The sequence below is a fragment of the Argentina silus genome (genome assembly GCF_951799395.1).
Source record: "Argentina silus genome assembly, chromosome: 15".
In the NCBI taxonomy this organism is placed as follows: domain Eukaryota; kingdom Metazoa; phylum Chordata; class Actinopteri; order Argentiniformes; family Argentinidae; genus Argentina; species Argentina silus.
In genome coordinates, this window is record NC_139669.1 from 18,427,298 (window position 1) to 18,450,261 (window position 22,964).

Below are 22,964 nucleotides of genomic sequence, written 5' to 3' on the forward strand. Positions count from 1 at the left end.
CTTTGTTTGGGGCCTTTGTTATGTCTGCGTGGGAGCAGTTAAGTTCCCCCTGTATCCATCCCGCTCATAACAACTTAATAATAGCATTTTGGATTTCAGTGTTCACACTTCAAGTGTATGTTAGCGATTGGCTCCTAGCCTGGTGGCCGCTTATTTTCTTGTCATGTGAGCACTCTTTGGAACGTCCCATTTCACTTCCTTGTGTTTGTCAAAATCCCTTCAATCCATTCAGTTTGATCACTCAATTGTGGAATATGCATCAGTTCCATTCAAATTCATTAAATGCTTTCAATCTTGTTAAATTGGCCTGTTTGATAGCCTAAAATGGCATGCAGTCATGCAGGCATGTATCCTCATTTCAGTCATTGGTACTGAAATGGAAAGGTGAAAGAAAAATAACCTGGTGGCAGACTGATTTCACCTCTCTGGTGTTTCCAGATCAGTCTAGGTGAGGAGACAAAGCCAATAGTGGTCTAAATGAAAGATGATTCATAGTTGATCAGTTGAATCAGGTGTTGTGTTAGTGCTGGTCTGGATCAAAAGTGTGGATGTGGTCCTCTAGGTAAAGAGTTGCCTGCAGGAGAAGTGTCTCATAGCCACATATCAGATCTGGGGCAATATGAAAGAAGCGTCTCAGGGTAGGAAATGAGTCATAAGTTCTCCTACTTTTAAGGGTAGAAATAAAAGCTTTGCATAAAGCTTCTGTAGTCTTAAGAGTCGGCTCAACTCACCCGGTATAATAATAAGCTGTCCTAACCCATAACGAATTGCCAGCCGGTTTCTCATATAACTGAATAAGGCAGCAAGGCAATCTTTTTTTCTCACCAGAGTTAATCTTTTTAGCTGTTTTTTCTTTCAGACAAAAATGTTTTCAATCAGCCTACAGTACCAGTCAAAAGTTTGGACACAAACTTGCCAAGAGTGTGCAAAGCTGTCATCAAAGCAAAAGGTGGCTACTTTGAAGAATCTAAAATATAAAACATATTCTGGTTTGTTTAACACGTTTTTGTTTACTATGTGTTCCTTCATGTGTTCCTTCATAGTTTTGATGTCTTCAATATTAATCTACAATGTAGAAAATAATAAAAAAATAAAGAAAAACCATTGAATGAGAAGGTGTGTCCAAACTTTTGACTGGTACTGTATGTCAAATATATTTAACTTTGCAACATTTGGTAGACAATGACGTGGTCACATTGAAGTAGAACCTTCTCTGAGACGTTCCTGCATGCCGCCCCAGATCAGCTTCCCCTTCCCCAGTCCTAACATGAACATGAACTATTAGAGGGAACTTGGGGACAATATCATCCTCCATTTGATCTGTACCCCCCCTCCAGTATTGATTTTGTGATCTAACCCCATTCCACCCTCTCTGCCACCCTTGGTTCCAGTTCTGGGAGTCCACCTCACTGTCATCCCTGGATGCCTCTGGCCTTGGCTCTGGTTCTGGATCCAGCAGTGCCTCGTCCTCCTCCATGTCCTCCACCCCCGTCACCGGCTCCCGCTCGCACAAACGCTCCGTGTCAGGGGTCTCCAGCTACTCCTCCCTCTCCCTGCCCCTGTACAACCAGCAGGTGGATGACTGCTGCATCATCCGAGTCAGCCTGGACGTGGACAACGGCAACATGTACAAGAGTATACTGGTGAGGGAGGGAAGGAGAGAGGGAGTCAACATGTATAGGAGTATACTGGTGAGAGAGAGAAGGAGAGAGGGAGTCAACTTGTATAAGAGTATACTGGTGAGGGAGGGAAGGATAGAGGGAGTCAACATGTATAAGAGTATTCTGGTGAGGGAGGGAAGGAGAGAGGGAGTCAACAAGTTGGGTATGGGGGGTAGAGGAGTGGGAGAGACTGCACAAGGAAATGAACATGCTGGTGATTGGCAGAGAATGAACGGCAAAAATATGAGACAGAAGGACAAAAATAGTTGATCGAGACCGGTCGAGTCCAACCCAACGTGTGGTGTTGATCATGTGACCCCCCAGGTGACCAGTCAGGACAAGACCCCAGCAGTGATCAGGAAGGCCATGGTGAAACACAACTTGGACCGGGAGAGACCAGAGGACTACGAACTACTGCAGAAGATCTCTGAGGAGAAAGGTTTGTCTTGTCGTCATACTTACCCAGAAACTCACAATGTCCCTCATCCACAGTTAAAGCACACCCACTGTGATCAACGTCAAGACATGCTCCAGTACACCATCCACTGAAGCAGCATGTTAGTGAAGCGACACTCGTTTTATGTTTCAAGTCTCTCAAACACAGGTAACACACGTTGCTTTTGTTCCCTTTCCCTCCGTAGAGCTGAAGATTCCAGACAACGCAAACGTGTTCTACGCCATGAACTCCTCAGCCAACTACGACTTTGTCCTGAAGAAACGGGGCTTCCCTAAGGCAGGAAGAACAAAGCATGTGGCCAGCTCCACCCTGCCACGCATGAAGCAGAAAGGCCTGAAAATCGCCAAGGGCATCTTCTGAAGGGCCAAGACTGTGCCATCCCCATAGGAAAACCCCTCTTCCACCTCTCCACTTACCACTCGGCTTTCTGGGCGCCATTTTGAGTGCCACTCCTTCGGTAGAGGAACCCTGGGGCCAGCTTTGGGTGTGCGTTGGGTGTCTGAGTGACAAGGCCTCAGAAGACTAATAAAGCTGAGTGAAAAAAAGGAAGGTCAGACCCAGCACTCCGGCTAATGAACTCCATTTTGCGAGACGGGCGACTCAACACTTCTGCAGAAGCAGTGACTTTGTGAGGGAGGGACGGTGGGTATGTTTACACACCTCCCTCCGGCTGTCTCGAACCAGACCACAGCCCCATGCCCCACTAAGGCAAGGTCACTCCCTGCGAGCTAAGATCACTTCGTGTTACCTTCAGGGGACTTTGGACTCCCTCGCTCTTGTGGGCTGTTCAGTAGACAGCTCAGCAGGAGGGAGTCACCAGAGAAAAACATGAGAGATGTTGACATCCTAAAATGCCTTCCCCCCTCCTCTAAACGACTTACACTCCCCGTTGTTTTATGGAACACTTGTTCAACTCAGCTTCAGACATGTTTCTCTGGATCTCACTCCTTTTTACACTCATTCCTACACGACTCTCACTGACCACCGAGGTGTCTACGCAGTACAGAGACTGACTGAGACAAATGGACTGATGCTCTACCTCCACCTAGTGGAGGAATGTCCCAGCCGCTAGAAAGACTGGGGAGACAACGACGGGCCTTATTAGGCGCAGACTGCATCTGAACGTAGACAGCAACCAGTCACAGCCAGAGACTTCACCCTCACTTTCAATGGGACCATGCCAAGTTTGTTCAACTAACACTATTCACACAATGGGGCATTATACTACAAACATTCGATATTCGCTACTTTTGTCACTGCTTTGATGCAGCGCTCTGCACTGATAATGTGGTGCATTCTTTTTTCCTTCAAGTGGTGCTAACAGACATTGAAATGCTACAGCCAGCCCTCTCTCTCCCCCTTTTCTTTTCATGCCTCATGTCTCCAGCTTTGCTTTAGTATACAAGAGAGATAGAGGCTCTCTTCTGATAGCTAACAGTGAGGGTTCAGCCGTTGTAACGGCTCAATGACGTTGGTAACTGAAAAGTAGTACAACTGAGGTGTCGAGCATCCATTTTGGCTCTGTATGTGTTCTAATGTGCAGTGTATTTCTGTGATGCCAAAAGGCCAACATTGGACTTCAATGAGGGTGGTTCATGTCCCTCAGAGTTCCAGGGCGGCCATTACGGCTCAAACATGATGGGACCAAATGGCCTTTCCTTGGATGGCAATACCCCAGTGAGAAGGACTGCCAGGGTGTGAGTCAAATGGCACACCATGGCTGTGTGTGGTCGGGTGACCTCTCCCTTAGATCTTCGTTAAGTTGGCAGTGTGTGAAAAGCCAATTTCCGTTGCTTGCAATAGGAGAGTCTGGGTTCCCTGTCGACTTCAACTGAGTCTGTGAAGTGGTTGGTTGGAACTCAAGTAGGGTGATGGAGGAAGAGAGAAACATGAATGTTGTATTGTGAAATTAACTTGTCTTTAAATGTCTAGGTCTTTTTGTTCCCAGTGTAAAGAAAAAAGAGTGGAAGGACAGTCCCCTCTCATCTGCTCTCTCCTTCATCAATGCCTTTCTTCCCTGTCTACCCATCCTTTTTAAATACTGCTTCATGTTAAAGGGATGGTTCACTATTTTAACATTCAGATTTATTTTTAGACATACGGGGACCCAACATGCTGACTCCGCTCTAACGGGTCAAATCTTGGCAGAAATTGAACAGATTTTCAGATCTTGGCACGTCGACCTGGATCCCATGATCACCCCCCCCCCCCTGTCAAAGTGGGCAGCCATTGGTCCACAGTATCTCCTATGCTGTTCATCAATCCAGACCTTTTTTAGATGCTTGTCTTTGTTATTTAAGACCGCTAGCTCACCTAACATTCCCATGCACCGCCTCAGAAGACAGCTACACTCGTAGCTTTGCAATTTCTAAAAATACATTTTGTGCTTTTTAGATTAAGAAGCTACTTGCCCAATTTTTGACCACTATGTAGCCGAGTTGAGCTAGAACGCTGCTTGACGTAGCTAAATAGCGAAGATACACACTTTAAAACCGTCTCGTTCGATCGACAACATGAAAGCTATAATGTGTGAAAGACAAATGTGTCAAAATAGTGATCCGTGTATCTGCTCATTTCTAAACATTGTGATGTATAAGCAGTCACGCAGAAACCCACAGTATAGAAAGATTACTCCCTAGGTACAGTCATCGAGAGAGAGAGAGAGAGAGAGAGAGAGAGAGAGAGAGAGAGAGAGAGAGAGAGAGAGAGAGAGAGAGAGAGAGAGAGAGAGAGAGAGAGAGAGAGAGAGAGAGAGAGAGAGAGAGAGAGAGAGAGAGACAGACTCCACCCAACCTAATCCTAGTCCACTCCACATGTGCCATAAACCAGAGCGAAGGGGCTATGGTGATATACAGTAGGGGCATATAGAACTACAGTTGGTTGTATTGATTAGCAGGGTGTTCATCCATGAGACTCCTTACTTGGACAGACATTGTTGTATGATTCTATGTTGTTTCAATGATGTGTTGAGTCCTTGGTTTGCAATACCTGTCAGTCCATTGCATACAGCGTTGAAGCACTTTGTAATCCACCCAGTGTCCCTGTAGAGCGATAGCACTGGCAGTGTTATCAAGGATCACAGTGTTCAAAACCAGAATTCCCAACTTCACGCTCATTCTGTGGGTGTTTCAAAAACTAGTGACACATTATTGAATTTATTGGATGGGAACACAGGCTGGCTACACACTTCACAGGCTACACAACTCACTTCACAGGCTACACAATTCTCTAAAAAAACTGGAACAACAACACAATTCAGATGATAATGTGCCGCCATAGCTCATGACAACTAACCTTTCACTTGCACACGACAGACAACAACCACAGTGCACTGGTACTAACCTACAGTAGAGACAAACATACATAAACATGACAGTGTTTCTAGGCTCCTGAGGTATGACATTGCTTCTCATGTCAGATATCATAACGGTGGATTGTCATAAACTGCGTTGAGGGCCCAATCCTAATTTGAGATGTCTGTTTTGTAACATAGACTTTCATGTGAATCATGTTTTGTTGTCCATGGGAGCTATGCACAGGAGAGTGTCTCAAGTTGGGATTTGACTCTACTACTTTTTTAGACGCATATTTTTTCTGTGCTGATACCTCGGTGTGCCCTTCCCAGATTCTCAGCATATCAATATCAGAGGTTAGAAAGGGGATCTATCAAAAAGATGTCAACATTTCAGGTTTCACACGTTATTGATCTGTGTCTGTGTGTGTGTGTGTGTGAGACTTTTTTTGTCTTTTTGTGTATAATGTTATTGGTAAAGGGAAGGGCCAAAGATCACACAGATCCTTCTTAATGTTTTTCACTCTCAAAACCACTGCCTGATTAGGACCATGTCACCGAGCCTCACCATCTCACAACCATCATCCAGAAAACCTTTGTGCCATCGCTCTCTGCCACTGTAAAAAAACTCTACTTTCTAACGATTACCGGTTCAATGGTTTTTCTATGTTCTTTTTGTATTTTTTGTATTATAAAAGATTCAATGTCCTTTGTACTTTTGATTTGTCATTTTCCCTCCTGTGTTGTGTGTGCTGGCTTTATTTATTAACTTGTAAATACTTTTTTGTAGCATTGGACATTTTGTTTCTTTTCCCATGTAATTACAAAATAATATATGTAAATATAAATATATATGCAAAGTTTATACCACTGTATTTGTGGGTCTACTTGTCTCCATACTCCCTGTTGAATTTGTTTTCTTTCTGCCCGTCTTCTGTATTTTTTGTACAATGGTCAGTTTTGATATTGCTTTCCCCCTTAAAAGCGCTGTTTGTAATGTTGGAGAAAAACCTACTTAATAAACACTCACTGTGTGACAACCCCCTGGTATCTGTCTCCTCTGTACAGCACATCCTTACATGAATACCTTACTATATGTGGATACAGTGTTTTCTAGTACGCTACAAATGTCTATTACAGACCAGAGTGTAAGCAAAACTGGGGGCCTATAGTAACATTCTATTGTGACTGTTCCATGCGAACATGTCAAGGGCAAGACAACCACACGTTTTTATGAATATTCAAGGTTATTTTATTAAAAAAACAAAAACAGGTCAAGTTCACCAATAGTAATCAGCAACTTTACAAAAGAAAGCACAATACATACATGTTTACATAATTCGCGAGACTTTTAATCTAGTCGAGTGAGTCGAAATGTCTATCATGAGCTGAGCGGACATCAAGTCTGTCGGTATGCACGTCTCCTGGAATAGGAGTGCACAGCAACGCTATTATAATAGTGGGGGCTCATTATGATAGTGAGCATATCTACAAACCACCAAGGCTACATTTCAGTTTCAAATGGGTTATACGCTCTGCCCTTGGCACCTTCAATTAATCACCTGCTCCCTCTACTCCGTAATACTAAAATGTTTTGTCAGGAATCAGTGGCAGCAAAACCACTACAGAGAATAGGATGAGGGTGCATCGATAGGTTTGAGATTCAGCGTTGGAGATGGATAAGGCTCCTTGAAAAAAAGCACTAGCTTATCTTCTGCTTTTCTTCATTGTTTTGACGTGACAGGGGTTTGGTCTGAGGGATCCTAGATCAGTGTATGGTTGACATGACAACAATTGAGTAGTGATGATGATGATGATGATGTTGATGGAGGCTTGAGACATGAGCAGGACCAGTGGAATGTTCTGTGTGTGTGTGTGTGTGTGTGTGTGTGTGTGTTGTGTCATGATAACAGAGCTCCAGCAAATTGTTTCTCTTTACCAGGCAGGGGCAGTGTTTGCCAGTCTTCTCATGCGCCTGAAAGAAACACGTTTAATGGGTTACTGGAGCGATGGACTGGCTTAAATCAAACATAGTCAGAGATTCACATAGGTGGGACATAGAAACTTAAGGCAAATTGACTATCACAGTCTGTCAAAAACTGGTGACAGTGCCGCAAAATGTCACCCTACTACACATTAAGAAAGTCACAATTCACATTTCATTTGACACAAGTCGCTTCATTTGATTGTGGCATTTGACAGGCTCTCCTACCTGGTGTTCCTGTCCTGGTCCCGAATTTTCTTCTCCATCTCGGCGTCCGTCAACGTCTCCAGCAGGGGGCACCACTGGTCAGCGTCACCCGTGTTGCGGATAGCGATTTCCACCGTCGGAAGGGGGTTCTCACTGCAGGAATACAGCCACAGCACGTTAGGAGACTCACGAGGAGAGAGCACCCGTGGTGTCATTATTGTGTGGTGAGAGGACAAATGAAGATGCGGTTTGGGATAAAAGATGATGTTACTCCTCAAAAGCTTTTGTACACAAGTTACTAGGGATAGTCATGTCTGCCCGAGACACCACCTTAAAAGAGATGGTTCACCCTATTCACAGTTGTTCATGATTTTTGGATCCAGACATTTAATGTCAATATCTGTGTTATCAAACAACTTCCAGCAGATACATGGATAGCTTGTTGCTATGGACGTGGACACAGATGGTAACGACTTAGCTCTAATTAGCTCTTTCAGCAGAACGCAGCATGGAGGAAATGTATTTTCGATGTCATATCAGATAGTGTTACCTTATAGTGGCACAAGCCAAAACACTAGCATTTACAGCAATTGATCCATGCCTAACCTTGACCAATTTCTTACTTTAACTCAAACCACATATGGGTAAACAATATCTGACATATCTATGGGAACATAGTTCAAAGTGGCAAGGAAGTGTTAACATTTCACAACACACTTTCAGTTTGAGAGGTGGGACAGCAAATTAGCCACCAGGCAACCTAGTGTTATCAGCTATTTTCTGGACTTCTGGTCTCATCTGAATGTTTACAATTTGACACAGTACTTGACAAGCTGCATTCGTCAATAGTTGCTGTTTAAATATTAAAAACTATTATAAAAGAGATTTCTCTCAGTGAGAGTACCCTGCATATATACAGTAAAGGGTTAAATGGAAATACAGTGATTGCTACATTCAGCTGCATAGTCTATCCAGACAGGGCAGGGGCAGGATTTAAGACAGACAAGTTCATATGATTTCCATACTTTGAGGATGAGCCCTGGAACAGATGGAAGATATAAAGTGTAAATGTACTCAGCTTCCCAGGGCAGGTGGCAAGAGAACGTGGAAGAGGGTTAAAGCTTTGGGGGGGTAGAGGGGGAGTTCAAGTAATTCAAAGCATATTGACCTGAAATCAGACCTACAAGGAAGAGAGAGAGGGGGGAGAGAGAGAGAGTAGAACAGAGAATTAATTAGCAACACAAAAAAAGCCATGTTGATGATGGTTAGAAAAACAACAAAAACATCTTATTAGCATTTGCACAAAATAAATGGTTTTGAAATGACTTATAAGCATTGGCAAAGCAGGTTGGGGTCAAAACCAATGAAATGTCAGTTCATTATCAATCACCATTAAAAGTCAAAAGGCATTTTCATTTTTAGTGATTTTTTTTTTTTCATGAATAGTGAAATGGAATTGACCCCAACACTGAATGGTAAGCAGGAGCCAGTTACCAGTTGTTCAGAACATTTATCCAGATAAAAATTAACCCATGCCATTCCAAGACCATGATATTCATTCCGTACAACCAAGAGCATGTTTATATCAATGATGCCCCAGAATTTTTGATGCACCATTCCCTTTTAATTTTCATATGAAATGAAGGGGAAAATAATCGAATGGGATGTAATTAAAATCCAAGAAAATGGGTTAGTTTTGTTCTGGATTATATATCCTGCATGGATGTCTGCAGTGAACCGAGTCAAAGTCTATCTGATGAGACAGACCACGCAAGACAGAGAGTGCAAGAGGAACAAAGAGACAAACAAAAGGCCATATGTGCACTGGTCTATTAGATTAGAGTGCCCGTCTGTGTGTGTGTGTGTGTGTGTGTGTGTGTGTCTGTGTGTGTGTGTGTCTGTGTGTCTGCGTGCATGCGTTACCTGAAGGCGTATGTTCTCTGGTGCCAGCTGAGCTGGCCGCGGATGCTGTAGGCGATGGTGGTGACAAACTCTCCGCCCAGGCCCAGCTCCGAGCACAGCTTCAGGGCGAACGTCTCCGGGGAGTTCTCCCTCTCCGACATGTCCCACTCAAACTGGTCCACCAGGGAGATGTTTCCCACGTGGATGTTCAGCTGAGAAACACACCCGGTGTGAGAATACACTATACAAACACATGGCTAAACATGTTCTCACACAGACACACACACACACACACACAGACACACACACACACACACACACACACACACACACACACACACACACACACACACACACACACACACACACACACACACACACACACACACACACGTCTCACTTGCTCATTGTCGTATCGTCTCGTCGTCACACGCATTCATTCCAGCGACAAAACAGACTAAAAAGTGTCAGAAATGATTCTTATCAGAAATACGGTATTTTCCTATCTTGCGGCGGCGTCTGAACGCACCTTGATGATGACCCTCTGGTCCGTCTGCTCGTCCAGGATGCTGTCGGTGGGGTAGGACTCGATCTGCTGGCGGATGGCAGAGGCAATGGCCGGGACGAAGGCCAGGGGGTTCAGGTCCAGGTCGTCACATAGGATCTCAGCAAACATCTCCGGAGTCATCAGCTTCTCTGTGGTCAGAACCGATCATCGTTTGTGACAGACAAACGAAAGGGAATTCGAATTTGGCCATATTGCTGTTTATCAAACCACTAGGTTATATACAGTACCAGTCAAAAGTTTGGACACACCTTGCCAAGAGTGTGCAAAGCTGTCATCAAAGCAAAAGGAGGCTACTTTGAAGAATCTAAAATCTAAACCGTATTCTGGTTTGTTAAACACTTTTTTGTTTCCTACGTAATTCCATATGTGTTCCTTCATAGTTCTGATGTCTTCAATATTAATCTACAATGTAGAAAATAATAAAAATAAAGAAAAATCATTGAATGAGAAGGTGTGTCCAAACTTTTGACTGGTACTGTATAATAATAATAATATATGCCATTTAGCTGACGCTTTTATCCAAAGCGACTTACATTGCAGTGAGTGCATACATTTCAGTATATAAGGTCCCAGCGGGAATCGAACCCACGACCTAAGCGTTGTTAGCGCCATGCTCTACCAGCTGAGCCACAGAGGACAACAAGGTTATGTTGCTATGGAGTGGATGCGTACCGTTCATGTTCCATGTGAATGCGTCCCGCAGTTTCTGCCCGTCGATCTCCATGTCCAGACGGATCGGCACCAGGACCTCGGCCTGGGACGCATTCTCGTGGATCACAGCCGGGTCGTGGTCGTCAAAGCTTAGCATGGGGAGTGAGAAGAAGAACAACACACTACTAAAGCAAGTGCATCATTTGTAGACATGAGACATTATTATTGAGTGACGTGGGAAATCATAGTATATAAAAGACATCATTTTTTTTATACCACACACACACACACACACACACACACACACACACACACACACACACACACACACACACACACACACACACACACACACACTCTCTGGGACTAGTGACATTTCCAAACGACTTCTTAAATATGTTTCTTTTTTAGGGCACTTCTGCTTTATTGGGATAGAGATCGTAGAGATTGACAGGAAGGATGGGTGAGAGAGAGGAGGTATGACATGCAGGATATGTCGATGGCCGGAATCGAACCAGGGACCTTGCGATGCTATGGTATGCGCCTTAGTGTGCTACGCCACTGAGTGCCCCCTCCAAACGACTTTTCATTGAAAAAAAACCCAAAGCTGCTTCTGATAATAAGCGAACATGGAAACACTGCTCACCAGAGGGGAAAGGTCCTCTTCTTGTCACGGCCCATGCGGTTGCGGTTGATGGTGGTGGAGCACGGCACGGCGTCCAGGTGGTGGGAGCTGTTGGGCAGCGTGGGAACCCACTGGCTGTTCCTCTTGGCCTTCTGCTCCCTGGACAGAGAGAGACACACACACACGGTGTGTGACTAACGTCCGGTGTGGGAAATCACAGATTGAAACCATGACGCTATGACTAAACAGAAACCAGAAGGATTTGGTTGGATGGAGTGGTGAGACGGACGGCCATTTAAAAGACCACAATGAAACCACAATGACTGCTGGACGGTTGCTGCTATGCCCCGTTCGATGCTTATGCAGAAGACTACTATCACGAAGGGGGTCTATTCTCATGTCCTTTTCCTCCACATTTCTGGAGGAAATTTGGTATTCCCGTTTTGAAACGGCAGAGATCTGCATACGCATTTGACAAGTAAACCACAGATAGTCACACGTATATATGTATATGCCATTTAGCTGACGCTTTTATCCAAAGCGTCTTACATTGCAGTGAGTGCATACATTTCAGTATATATGGTCCCAGCGGGGGGGCGCGCAAGGACATAAGAATAGAGCCCTAAGTGTGGTAACAGGGGGCACGTTGGGGCATTTACCTGAGGTAGGCCGGGGGTTCTGTGCTAATAGAAACCGCTTTGTACTTCTCATCATTCCCTTCGAAGATCTCTTCCACTTCAGACGCCTTCAGCAGAGTCACACTGGTGGCTTAAGTGGTGTAAAGTTGCATAACCATGATCTAACAAAAGAAAACACTGGAGATACTGCTGTCGGAAATCATTATTTCATTCTTAACTCTAAATGTCACCCGTGTAATATCCTAAACAGTGATATCTGCTGTCTGGACATGGAAGATGCTGTGAATATAAAACATTTAAATATAGTTTGATATAAGATGCTGAGTCAGGACTCGTCCAAAGAGAGTGTATCACTCACCATGCGATGATGCTACAATTTTCTTCCTCTCCTCCACGGAGGCTAACCTCCTCCAAAGTGATGGGTACCTTTTATAGAGAGATCCTCTGAACATACGCAGGTAGTTCCCAACCTGAGGGTAAGGTAGAGAGTCAACTACGGTGTGCTTACTAGTCAGTTACCCAGGCTTGCTAACTGTGGAGTGTGGATAAAGAGTACTATGGACTATGGAAGAAGAGTATCATTTCAGTACTAAATTAGCTAGCCTTACTTGCTAAGTCTATCACACCACACTGCACATAGAATAATTACATGAATGCTTTGAAGCTTAGCTAGGTTTGTGAAGCATCAGCAAAACTTGACTTGAAGACATTCATTGATGTACACTAAAATGACATCATGAAAGGGATGTTTCACTTTGTTTCAAATAAAAAATAATTGTTCCTGTTTTATCTCTGACCTTGACTGTAGTTTATAAGCCAAGACAGTTGAAAGTTATGGATTTTGCATCCTTGAATACTATTTCAGAAGTCATATTTAGTTTTTTTCCCCTCGACATATTCATTCTAGAAATAAGTCCAAAACAACTCCAACTCACTTTTTTTCCATATATAATCTATAATGCACAATATTCAATTACACAAAATGACTTTTCAAAATGTAAGTCTTCAGAGTAATAATATGAGTTGGACTGGAATCGTGACCCATGTATAGTGAGGTCCAATACCCAGCCCTATTAACTACACAACCGAAGTGTAAGAAACATATATCTTTTTTTTTTTTAAAAACATTTTTAGAAATAATAACACAATCACTCGTGTGTACTGTTCAGGGTCCATGATCTGGCAAAGGAGACAACATAATGTGGATGCCCTTTGCTGTAGCGCTCCTAAATTAGCTAAATTGGGTGCACGCTTTTCTTTTCTTCTGCAGTAATCATAATCGATATCAATACTTCAGGCCAGTGTATCGGCTAGGCCATTTCAAGGAAAAATTAAAAGACAAATGTACTTGGGAGTCAGTTCAAGTTGTGTATAGACTATTGTGTTCTAGCCCAGCTCCCCATCATCATCACCATCAGCTGCGTACTAGCGCAGGGCAGGTGTGTATTACATGGGCGATGAATGAACGCGATGTATGGATGCAGTAATATAGGGTAGAAATTAATAAAAGCTTATGCAAATAGAACATTTTGACATCTATGTGGACGGATTCGCGCTAGCCGTCGTGATGAATGCGGCATAAGCACCGTTAGCTAGCCACTTATTGTTGATGACTAGCTCTGACTCTCCTCTAGTCTAGCTGAGCTTCTCTAGTTTCTGCTTGTCAGCTCAGCTCCAATCATTCACCGATAAGCATCCAATTCATACATACCTCCGATCCGATCATGTAAAAGTCTCCATCTTGTTCTAACTGAAACTTAATCGGTTTTTGCCCAAAGGTTTTGCTTAACGCCATTTTTTTTTACTGTAAGCAAATATAGTATATAGCTAGCTTATTAGCTAACAATGCTCTTTACAACGCATGCGCTGTGCAAATGTCCTTCTTCGGTGGTTTTACAGCGGTTGGCATCCACCGTTACTGGTGCACCTACCGCCACCTACTGGACGGAGGCGGAGGAGGCGCAGTGCAAATGTTCTAGTCATGTGGCATGGAAATAAAAATAACTTGACCGAAACCAGAAATATGTATAATAATGAGTTAAACGGTCCCTAATGTAATACGAGGATTACATGGAGGAGAGAGTTTGTGTGTGTGTGGATGGGCGTGTGTGTGTGTGTGTGTGCGTGTGTGTGCGTGTGTGTGTGTGTGTGTGTAAGCGCGCGTGCCATTGCAGGCATGACATTCCATGAGAGCAGCATTATTGTCTTATTGGTTTTTTAAACTATACATATTTTGTTTAAAAAGTCTCCTATGACGACAACAACATCACAAGTAATATGCCCTTCTTGTTTTTGTTACAGTTAGGCCTCTCATTAAAGGCATTTAGAAGTAATATCAATCAAAAGCAAGTATGTTTTATAATTTGAAATGACCCCTACTGTAAATTTTACAGACTTTGGCTGTTTAGAATTTAGTGCATTTTTCACATCGTGATAATACACAACATAGAATGCAAATCTATTAAAAGTTATATTTCCTCATTTAGGTTTATAATTATGTAATAACAGAGTAAGTGCTGTGGAGCTTTGAGGACAGGTAGTCGCGTCTAATCCACTGTAAAAATGTTTTTATTAGTTATTATCGTAAAAAAAGTGATTATCGTATTACGTTTAGAGAAACGTCTAGAACGTCTGTCGTAAAGTCAATTGTCAGTTTCCCAGACACAAAGTATGCCTTGTCCATCACTGAATCATCCTGTCAATGGAACATCTCCATTGGAGATGCCTTTCGTCTAGGATTAGGTTTAATCCAATCCAATTAGGTTTAATCGTTGGCCAGGACACATAGGGCTGGTTTCCCAGACACAGACTAAGCGTAATCCGAGACGAAAAAGCATCTTCAATGGAGATTTTACATTGAAAGTGTGTCTGGACGCGTTGTCTACACCGTATACAGATCAGTGGTGTTCGCACATGCGCTGTAAGGTCCTCTTTGCACAAGGTCATTGGCACGTGTTAAAACTGGTCATCACTGGTGAAGGGGTTTGATTAGTGTACCAGGCGATGAACCGGTGGAACCGGGCGAACCGGGCCAGGCTTGATGACATTAGAACCGGGTGGCCCACTTGACTGAGCTGAGCGGTAAAGTCTATCATTGCGCCCCGCCGCGTTCACATAGCGGCTGAAAATAATGTATTGCAAGCGCCTACAGTATTAGTTTAGGATTATTTGCATAGACACGTAGACTAATAGTGTGTTCTCTTGATATGTGTTTACATATGCCTCTATGTGTTTTCAATGGGAAATAGAATAATAATTATAATAATAATATTTTTTAATTATAAAAAACTATGTTACAAAGTGCTTTACAAATAGATACAACATATGCAAATAAAAAACAAATTATAAGTAGAAACAGTAAGCATCAAAGCAGCAGAGCATTATCAAAAATAACAATAAAAGTAGAAATACAGTAAAACACACAACACATAAAAAGAATAAGGGCAGCTTCAATGAAAGGTAGAAGGTAAGAGGAAAAAGTAGAGGCAACATGACATGTGGTACATTTCTGAACAATGAAACATGGTGCTTTTCTGATAGGAAGGCTGATGTAATGCCGCTCCGCCCTCGCCTTGCCGGTGACTTTCCAGACCACCGTCCTCTGTTACCTAATCGAACGCTACCAGTCTTTAAATAACAGCAGCAGGCTTTAGACGAGGACTATTTCCACATACGATTACAAGTCCTGAAAGTAAGTCTTGATTAGATACATAAACCTATAATACATCAAAAAATGGCCCGAGGAAGCCGCAGTCGTCCTTCTGCACACGCGAGGTAAGTCTTGAACGATTATCCCAGCTGGTCAGACAATGTTATATCAGCAACGTTGTAGTCCACCTTGATACAGAAGATAAGTCTATGGGTTGTTACCCTTTAACACTACATGACAGGTTACTTGTCGTCTATTGTAATGGGTAGACACTGTAACTACAGCCATATCAGCCTGGCATTTAACACCTTCATACTTAAGTCATACGCCACAGGCCCTTGGCTAGTGTGAGTGGTCATGTTGTAAGAACAGGTAGAAGGTCAACGTTTTTACAGAAATGTTTGCATTTAGTGTTCTGTGTGGATGACCTTGCTGCGTGCCGAGGTTCCATCTCATGGCTATTGTATTCAATGTGTTATCTTAATGTATGCCATTTAGCTGACGCTTTGATCCAAAGTGACTTACATTGCAGTGAGTGCATACATCTCAGTATATATGGTCCCAGCAGGAATCAAACCCACAACCTAAGCGATGTTAGTGCCATGCTCTACCCACTGAGCCACAGCGGACCATCTTTTCTATTTCCAGCCCGGCTCCATCCTACGCCCCGGCCCCGGTACACGCCCCCCCTCCCCCCGCCGCCCTGGCCCCTATGTCTGCCCAGCCCAAGCAACCAAGCATGATGGCTCAGATGGCCACCACTGCGGCCGGTGTGGCCGTAGGGTCAGCCTTGGGCAGTGTTATGGGCAGTGCCCTCACAGGCGCCTTCAGTGGAGGCAGCAGCAGCAGCAGCCCAGAAGCAGCCAAACCTGCCAACACATACCAGGTAAGTAGGTCATCACATTAACAATAAGAGGGACCAGTGAGAGACAGTGGATGGATGTTTTTTTTGTATTCATTGAACCTTTACTTAGCCGTAGTTGTTCCACTGAGGTCAAAGTACCTCTGTCACATCACATGGCAGATCTTTGGGACCTGTGAAGACAAGGCAGCTCAGTGTTGTTGTTGATCACCTCCCTCTGCCATTCCAGGAGGCCCCTCGACCACCCCCCTCCCAGTCCACTGGCCCATGCCAGTTTGAGGTCAGACAGTTCCTAGACTGTGCCACCAACCAGGGAGACCTCACCCTGTGCGAGGGTTTCAATGAGGCTCTCAAACAGTGCAAGCACTCGCATGGTAAGGCTTCTACTAATGATTGATCGATCATGTACTGTACACCCAATTGTGTCTCTGGACTCAGGAGCCTAGTCTAGAAACAAGCCATAAACCCTATGAAACAGACGTCAAGGCGCCCCGCAATTCTCAATTCATTACTACAACTGAGTCTCGACCTCTGACTTGCCAACACACGTGACCGTCTCCTCAAATACCCGATGTAAACCAGCTACGCTATCGAAAAGCTAGCAATTTGACAGCGCGGGTGGGTGGAGGTATTTGAACTTGAGGAGTGAGTTTACCATCTCAACTTGGTTACACACACACTTGTGTACATCTGAAAGGACTGGATATGGTGAAAATTCCACCTAGCACAGATGTAAGCGTACCGAGGGGTCAGGAAGGGACTCACGTCTTGTTTCTCCACCAGTTTCATCTAACTCACTCTTTCTTCTAAAGGAGTGATGTATTGGAGCTATTGTAACATTTGGGTTGATATTTCTCAGGTTTAAATTACACTTCAAATGACCCATGAATATTAGAGTAGCTAATTACTGTCTAAGCACTGCTTTGTTTTGTGCACTGCATGTACTGACTGTGGTATAAATATGGATAGGTCAAATCCAATTGCTAACATTATACCTTAAAAATGTTACTCACCTGAGCATATCAGGTAATGTAAGTAAAGATAATTACATTACCCATTCAACAAGATTATTATGTTTTTAGGCAAGTTATCGTCATCAGGGTTTACTACAAAATGTATTGTTTTATTGTTCTATTTTGCAAATTTGTTATTGCTATTTTGTTAATATTTTGCTATTTTGTAAATTGTCAATATTTTCTTATATATTTAGTTTTTTTATATTGTTTTTATGTCCCATGCACCAACCTCACCAAGTCAATTTTCTATATGTGCAAATATACTTGGCCAAATAAAATAATTCTGATTACATAAATAAATGCAAACATTATTAAGCTACAGTATTAATTAATTACATGTTATTCCATTATACGTTACAACCCCGAATTAAATATTTAGCCACTGCTTTGTAATAGAATTTGCAGTGGTCATAAATGATTCTGTCATTTTAATAGTGCATTGACATTGTCTTTTTGTTTTCTTTAGGTGTTACATCACTGGTTTGAAGCTACTCAGATGACAATCTGAACTCTCCGCTGTAACAAGAAATATTTTTTCCTCATTGTTGACATGAAATATGATGTGTGATGGTTTTTTGGTAATACATAAGATTGTGAAATAAAGAGCTGCTATTTACTTTCTCCTGGATGCTTCTGTAGTGTTTTTGCTGTCAATCTGAAATATTTTTTATTTTTATTTTAATTTCCCAAATCAAACAAGAACGAAATGCACATTATGGGAGACAAACACTGAAGGAGAAAACTTCTGATCATTTATGAGCCTAGTGTACGATGCAGCAGCCCAATCAGAGGCAGATGAGACCATGCCATACCACCAGTCCCCCCTCCTCCTCCTCCCTCCTCCCCCCCCCCCCTCCTCCTCCCCCCCCCCTCCTCCTCCTCCCCCCTGATTGGTCACTTCCCACCGACGAATCACAGATCCTGATGAATAGGCGTTCCTATGACCAATGGAGTGAGACCTCAATCGCAGTCCCGAAGCGCAAGCAGGTCTAAAGCCCTCTGCAGTGTGTAACAGAGAATTAAACCATGCCTTTTATTGATTTAGAAAGCAATTTACCTGCGAGTAAGTTCTCCGAGGACTTCTTGAAGAAACTGCGCTCCGCAACGGCTTCTGCTCTAGGAAAACCCGAAGACGTGAGTATTTTGGAGAATGTACAAGTTGTTTTAGTTGATATGATAGTAGGCCTTCTCTAAACTATTGTCACCAGTCCTTAGCCCCATATGGGACTTAGTATTATTTGTATAGGCTCTTGCATGTAGTTGTTGTGTCGACCTAGCCTTTATGGTAGACTATATAATAGTGACAGATCGGCTAGTGTCACCAACAGTAGGCTAAGCTATTAAGAAATAGGATATATGGGTCGCGTTCAAACATGATTTTTGTCTGACTGTTGTTTAGACACGCTGGTTTTAGTTGGTCACTGACTGTTTATGAATGTTATACTCCATAACCGTTTGTACGGACTATTGCTCTATGTCAGATCGAAGATCCCACAGAAATGTAAAGCGGAGAGGCTCGAAACGTGAGTCCTTCCGACAGCCTTCCGGGTCGACCATGTTTCATTGGCCGCCATCTGTAGACTGCAGCGTCCACTGTGGACCAGAGGTTGAGTCTCTCCGCTTTACATTTCTCTGGCGCTAACACGCACTGGATTGGATCATTTTTACATTGATGGCATTTAGCAGACGCCTTTATCCAAAGCGATTTACAACAAATACATTTGTTTAAGTAAGTGAATCATCTATCCATCAGTCATCGTAAGATAAAGTAATCAATGCTCGGACAAGGGGCCATAGGCAGTCACAATGCTAGAAGAAGGACATTTTGTTTGTCTTTTTGTTGATTTTTTAAAATTAATTGGAGAGAAACTTGTACAGGGGGGTAGTGGGGGTGGATCAGTTGGAAGCAATGCATTGACCCATGGCAACTTTGACCCCCCAGACATTATGACGCATCTGATATCAAAGATTTCAGATTATGTTAGTGGACATTCTGTATTTTGACCCCAGTTTTACAACTTTTACTCTTTAGATAAGAAAGCTGGATTTAGTAACTGTTTATATATATATATATATATATATATATATATATATATATATATATATATATATATATATATATATATATATATATATATATATATATATATATATATTTTAAACTATTATTTTGCGCTTGTTAGAAACTCGATTCCTCGTGTCCTCTCTTCCGTCCTCCACTCGCTTTTCTTATCTTTTAGATATTCTCTTCTGATGCCTTTTGAGAAGAAAGCGAGTGGAAGACGGAGGAGAGAACGAGGTATCGTTAGAGGCCCTCTGTGGCTCAGTTGGTAGAGCATGGCGCTAACAATGCTTAGGTTGTTGGTTCGTTTCCTGCTGGGACCATATATACTTAAATGTATGCATCAGCTAAATGGCATATAATATATATATATATAGAGAGAGAGGGAGAGAGAGAGAATCGAGTTTCTAACAATTGAGAAAGGCCTCATTATGGGCCAATGGGCCAAGAAAAACATCACCTTTGACTCCCAGCCATAATCAGTATGATGCTTTTATGATATCAAAGTCTTCAGATTGTGTTAGTAGGCGAGTGAGTAGTCCTTGGGCTGAGAGTCACTACTGTATCAACACAATGTTTATCGTCAATATTTTTATCCTGTCTTTACTTCTTGGATTGCAGTTATTTTAGCAATTAGAAACATTGTGTGATTGTGTGCTGGCCGAGCCAGGAATGATTTAAGATGTCCATCTGAGCTTTGAAAGCTCATAATAATGCCATGCCGTGTTGGGTTTTTGCAGAGAATCATTTTGGTGGTGAAACCTGAACTGCCGATGCTGATCGCTGGGTCTTGCTCTCCGTGCGTGTCCCTCTCTGTGTCGGCCATCGGGGTCACTGACACCGCAGAGAAGAACAAGGAGCACAGCGCCAACATCTTCAAGTTTCTGACCGGAGAACTTGGTCTTCCTGAGGACCGGTTAGTATCACTGTATAGTGCCTTTAGTTTCACTAGTATCATAGTATCACTCCTGTGCCTTTTTGGGGACATTTACATTGATGGCATTTAGCATGAAAAATCACTTCTTCTTTTTTTTACTGTGTCCATCATATTTTACTGTGTTTACTATCATATGCAATATGCACAATTCAATTAATAAAATTACATCACTCGTACTACATCTACATTTATGGCATTTAGCAGACGCCTTTATCCAAAGCGACTTACAACAAATCCATTTGTTTAAGTAAGTGAATCATCTCTCCATCAGTCATCATAAGATAAAGTAATCAATGTTCAGACCAGGGGCCATAGGCAGTCACAATGCTAGAAGAAGGAATTTTTTATTTAATTTATTTTTTGATATTAAAAGGAGAGAAACTTGTACAGGGGGGTAGTGGGACATAGGCCCGCCGACTGCTTAAGGCTGCGTTCATACTGCACCCTGTTATGTTTTCTTTGCACTTGAATTGAATTTCTTTGCCTTCTATGGGACAATGCGTTGCAGCTCTCTGAAAAGAATTTGACTGTTGTGCTTTTGAATCTGACTTTACTCCGACTAAAAAGTATGCAGTGTGACTGGTAGTTAATTTAACGTAATTAAGCCATGGTCTATTTTTGGATTCGTTGTGATTCAGAAAAGGTCGATTATAGTTTAAGGGGAATGGAAACATTTGAACCTGCATTAAAGCAAAGATTTCTACAAAACCTAACAAATGAATTGAGGTATTTGTCATTTGAACATTTCAAGTTTCGAGTTTCAAGTTTATTGTTACGTCTCATACACAAGTGCAGGGAGTAAAATTCTTAGGCTTGGTCCCTTGACAATGCAGCATACAAAATACAAATAATACAAATAAGCAGTAGTGCAATGAAATAAGGACAAGACAATAAGTGACATAAGTACAAGATAAGTGAGACAGTTGACAGTGACACATTGGTATTTTGAGTATTAAAGGGTAGTGCAAAAATAATTTTGGACGCTAAGTTACATGGGGTGTTGGTTAACGTCTTTTAACAAAATCAACCAAACTTTTATGGCAGCCACATAGCTAAACTCTCTCTCTCTCTCTCTCTGGTTACTTTTACTAAAAACGCAACATCAAGTCCATGTTGTTGACCATGTTGGTGGGCCAGCCGATCCACCGTTTCACCAATTCAGGATTCCGGCATCCTGTATACAAATGATGAGGATCATTTGATGCATGGTCTACATCTACAGTATTACAAAAATCCAATGATGCTTTTAACTTGTATTTGACAGGATTGTGATCCGGTTCTACGCTCTGGAACCACACCAGGTTGGAAAGAAAGGAACGGTTATGAGTTTCCTGTAGGAGACACTTTATCCCACACTCGTTTTTCCTGGAGAAAAAAAGACAAACCTGGAAATGGATCTTCACCATTCCTTTGGACATAGAGTGCCACATGATAATGTTTTAAAGCCCTGTATACTATTATATTCTCTTGGAATTTGACCCACAAATCTAACACTTGAACCTTGACTCCAGTGATTTATAGGTTACTACCAAACTGTACCACAGCTGGAAAACAGCAATCAATTGTGCATTTGTTGACTGTAGAAGTAGATCAGCACATAACATACTATTTAAGATATTTAAATATTAAAGATAATATACTATTTGGGTTAGGATTGATAGGCATTATGTGTATGTTAAGTGCTCAAGATACAAATTAACCATTTTACAACCTCGGCTGTGGTTGAATCACTAAGACAGCCTCATTTGTATTTCACCTCATTACTAAGATACTTGATTGTGCTAAGATACTTGTACATTGTGTTCTTAGTCACCATAGGGCCTCATTCATTCTGAAAAGTATGTCTTAAACATATTAGGAACATGCCAATTCAGTTTTAGATTTAGAAAACAAATCACTTAATTGTAATAATTAATTTGGATATGTTGCTGACATTACTTAAAAATGACAAAGTGGGTATAGAGCATTTCCTTCCATTCCTTTTCAATTTCAAGCATTTAGTAATTTGGTTTAGATGATTTGTGCCAAGAAGATTGTGTAAATGCTTTGCTTTTCAAGTTTGTCTGTCTTGAAGTAAAGGAAATTTAATTATCACTTTCATGTCCGAAATGCCTCCTAATTGTTGAGTTGTTGCTTTGATGGATGACTTGTAAACATTTATTCACAAAATGGTTAAAGGTGAGCATAGAAACGGATTCATCTGGGACCGTATTCATGGAACATCTTAACGTCAATTGCATTGATTGAGTAAACATGAAAAATCACCTCTTTTTTTTTTACTGTGTCCATTACTATCATATGCAATATGCACAATTCAATTTATAAAATTACATCACTCATACTACATCTACATTTATGGCATTTAGCAGACGCCTTTATCCAAAGCGACTTACAACAAATCCATTTGTTTAAGTAAGTGAATCATCTATCCATCAGTCATCATAAGAAGTAAT

General features: G+C 42.1%; 4 protein-coding genes across 4 annotated transcripts in view; 3 read left to right on the forward strand and 1 right to left on the reverse strand.

Moving 5' to 3' along the window:
* Positions 1-2,478, forward strand: part of ralgds (ral guanine nucleotide dissociation stimulator) — a gene marked incomplete at both ends in the record, with an annotated part of 31,644 nt that extends 29,166 nt beyond the window's left edge. Inside the window, 3 exons of the mRNA XM_083686200.1 lie at positions 1,392-1,643; positions 1,986-2,100; positions 2,303-2,478. Of these exons, the coding sequence (XP_083542326.1) occupies positions 1,392-1,643; positions 1,986-2,100; positions 2,303-2,478 (543 nt within the window). The remainder of the gene's footprint in view (positions 1-1,391; positions 1,644-1,985; positions 2,101-2,302) is intronic.
* A 4,166-nt stretch (positions 2,479-6,644) lies between these two features.
* On the reverse strand, positions 6,645-13,836 carry smarcb1b (SWI/SNF related BAF chromatin remodeling complex subunit B1b). Its single transcript, XM_083686629.1, is given in 10 exon segments — positions 6,645-7,385; positions 7,623-7,754; positions 9,525-9,715; positions 10,033-10,199; positions 10,744-10,871; positions 11,369-11,506; positions 12,007-12,116; positions 12,118-12,146; positions 12,344-12,455; positions 13,697-13,836. Coding segments are annotated over 10 exon segments (1,131 nt in total). The 5' UTR covers positions 13,781-13,836; the 3' UTR covers positions 6,645-7,345.
* A 1,765-nt stretch (positions 13,837-15,601) lies between these two features.
* Positions 15,602-18,133, forward strand: chchd10 (coiled-coil-helix-coiled-coil-helix domain containing 10). The gene is made up of 4 exons (XM_083685748.1): positions 15,602-15,759; positions 16,283-16,520; positions 16,726-16,870; positions 17,979-18,133. The coding sequence occupies exons 1-4, from the start codon at positions 15,719-15,721 to the stop codon at positions 17,996-17,998; spliced, it is 444 nt and encodes a 147-aa protein (XP_083541874.1). The 5' UTR covers positions 15,602-15,718; the 3' UTR covers positions 17,999-18,133.
* Positions 18,134-18,457: 324 nt separating this feature from the next.
* Positions 18,458-22,605, forward strand: ddt (D-dopachrome tautomerase). Its single transcript, XM_083685880.1, has 3 exons — positions 18,458-18,646; positions 20,315-20,490; positions 21,776-22,605. The coding sequence occupies exons 1-3, from the start codon at positions 18,539-18,541 to the stop codon at positions 21,846-21,848; spliced, it is 357 nt and encodes a 118-aa protein (XP_083542006.1). The 5' UTR covers positions 18,458-18,538; the 3' UTR covers positions 21,849-22,605.
* The last annotated feature ends 359 nt before the right edge of the window (positions 22,606-22,964 follow it).

Bases quoted from the DNA above. Each gene is read 5' to 3' on its own strand.
- chchd10 (XM_083685748.1), top strand. From the start codon at position 15,719: ATGGCCCGAGGAAGCCGCAGTCGTCCTTCTGCACACGCGAG. The intron at 15,760-16,282 runs GTAAGTCTTGAA...TTCTATTTCCAG, and splicing joins CGTCCTTCTGCACACGCGAG to CCCGGCTCCATCCTACGCCC. The intron at 16,871-17,978 runs GTAAGGCTTCTA...TGTTTTCTTTAG, and splicing joins ACAGTGCAAGCACTCGCATG to GTGTTACATCACTGGTTTGA.
- ddt (XM_083685880.1), top strand. From the start codon at position 18,539: ATGCCTTTTATTGATTTAGAAAGCAATTTACCTGCGAGTAAGTTCTCC. The intron at 18,647-20,314 runs GTGAGTATTTTG...GGGTTTTTGCAG, and splicing joins CTCTAGGAAAACCCGAAGAC to AGAATCATTTTGGTGGTGAA. The intron at 20,491-21,775 runs GTTAGTATCACT...TGTATTTGACAG, and splicing joins CTTGGTCTTCCTGAGGACCG to GATTGTGATCCGGTTCTACG.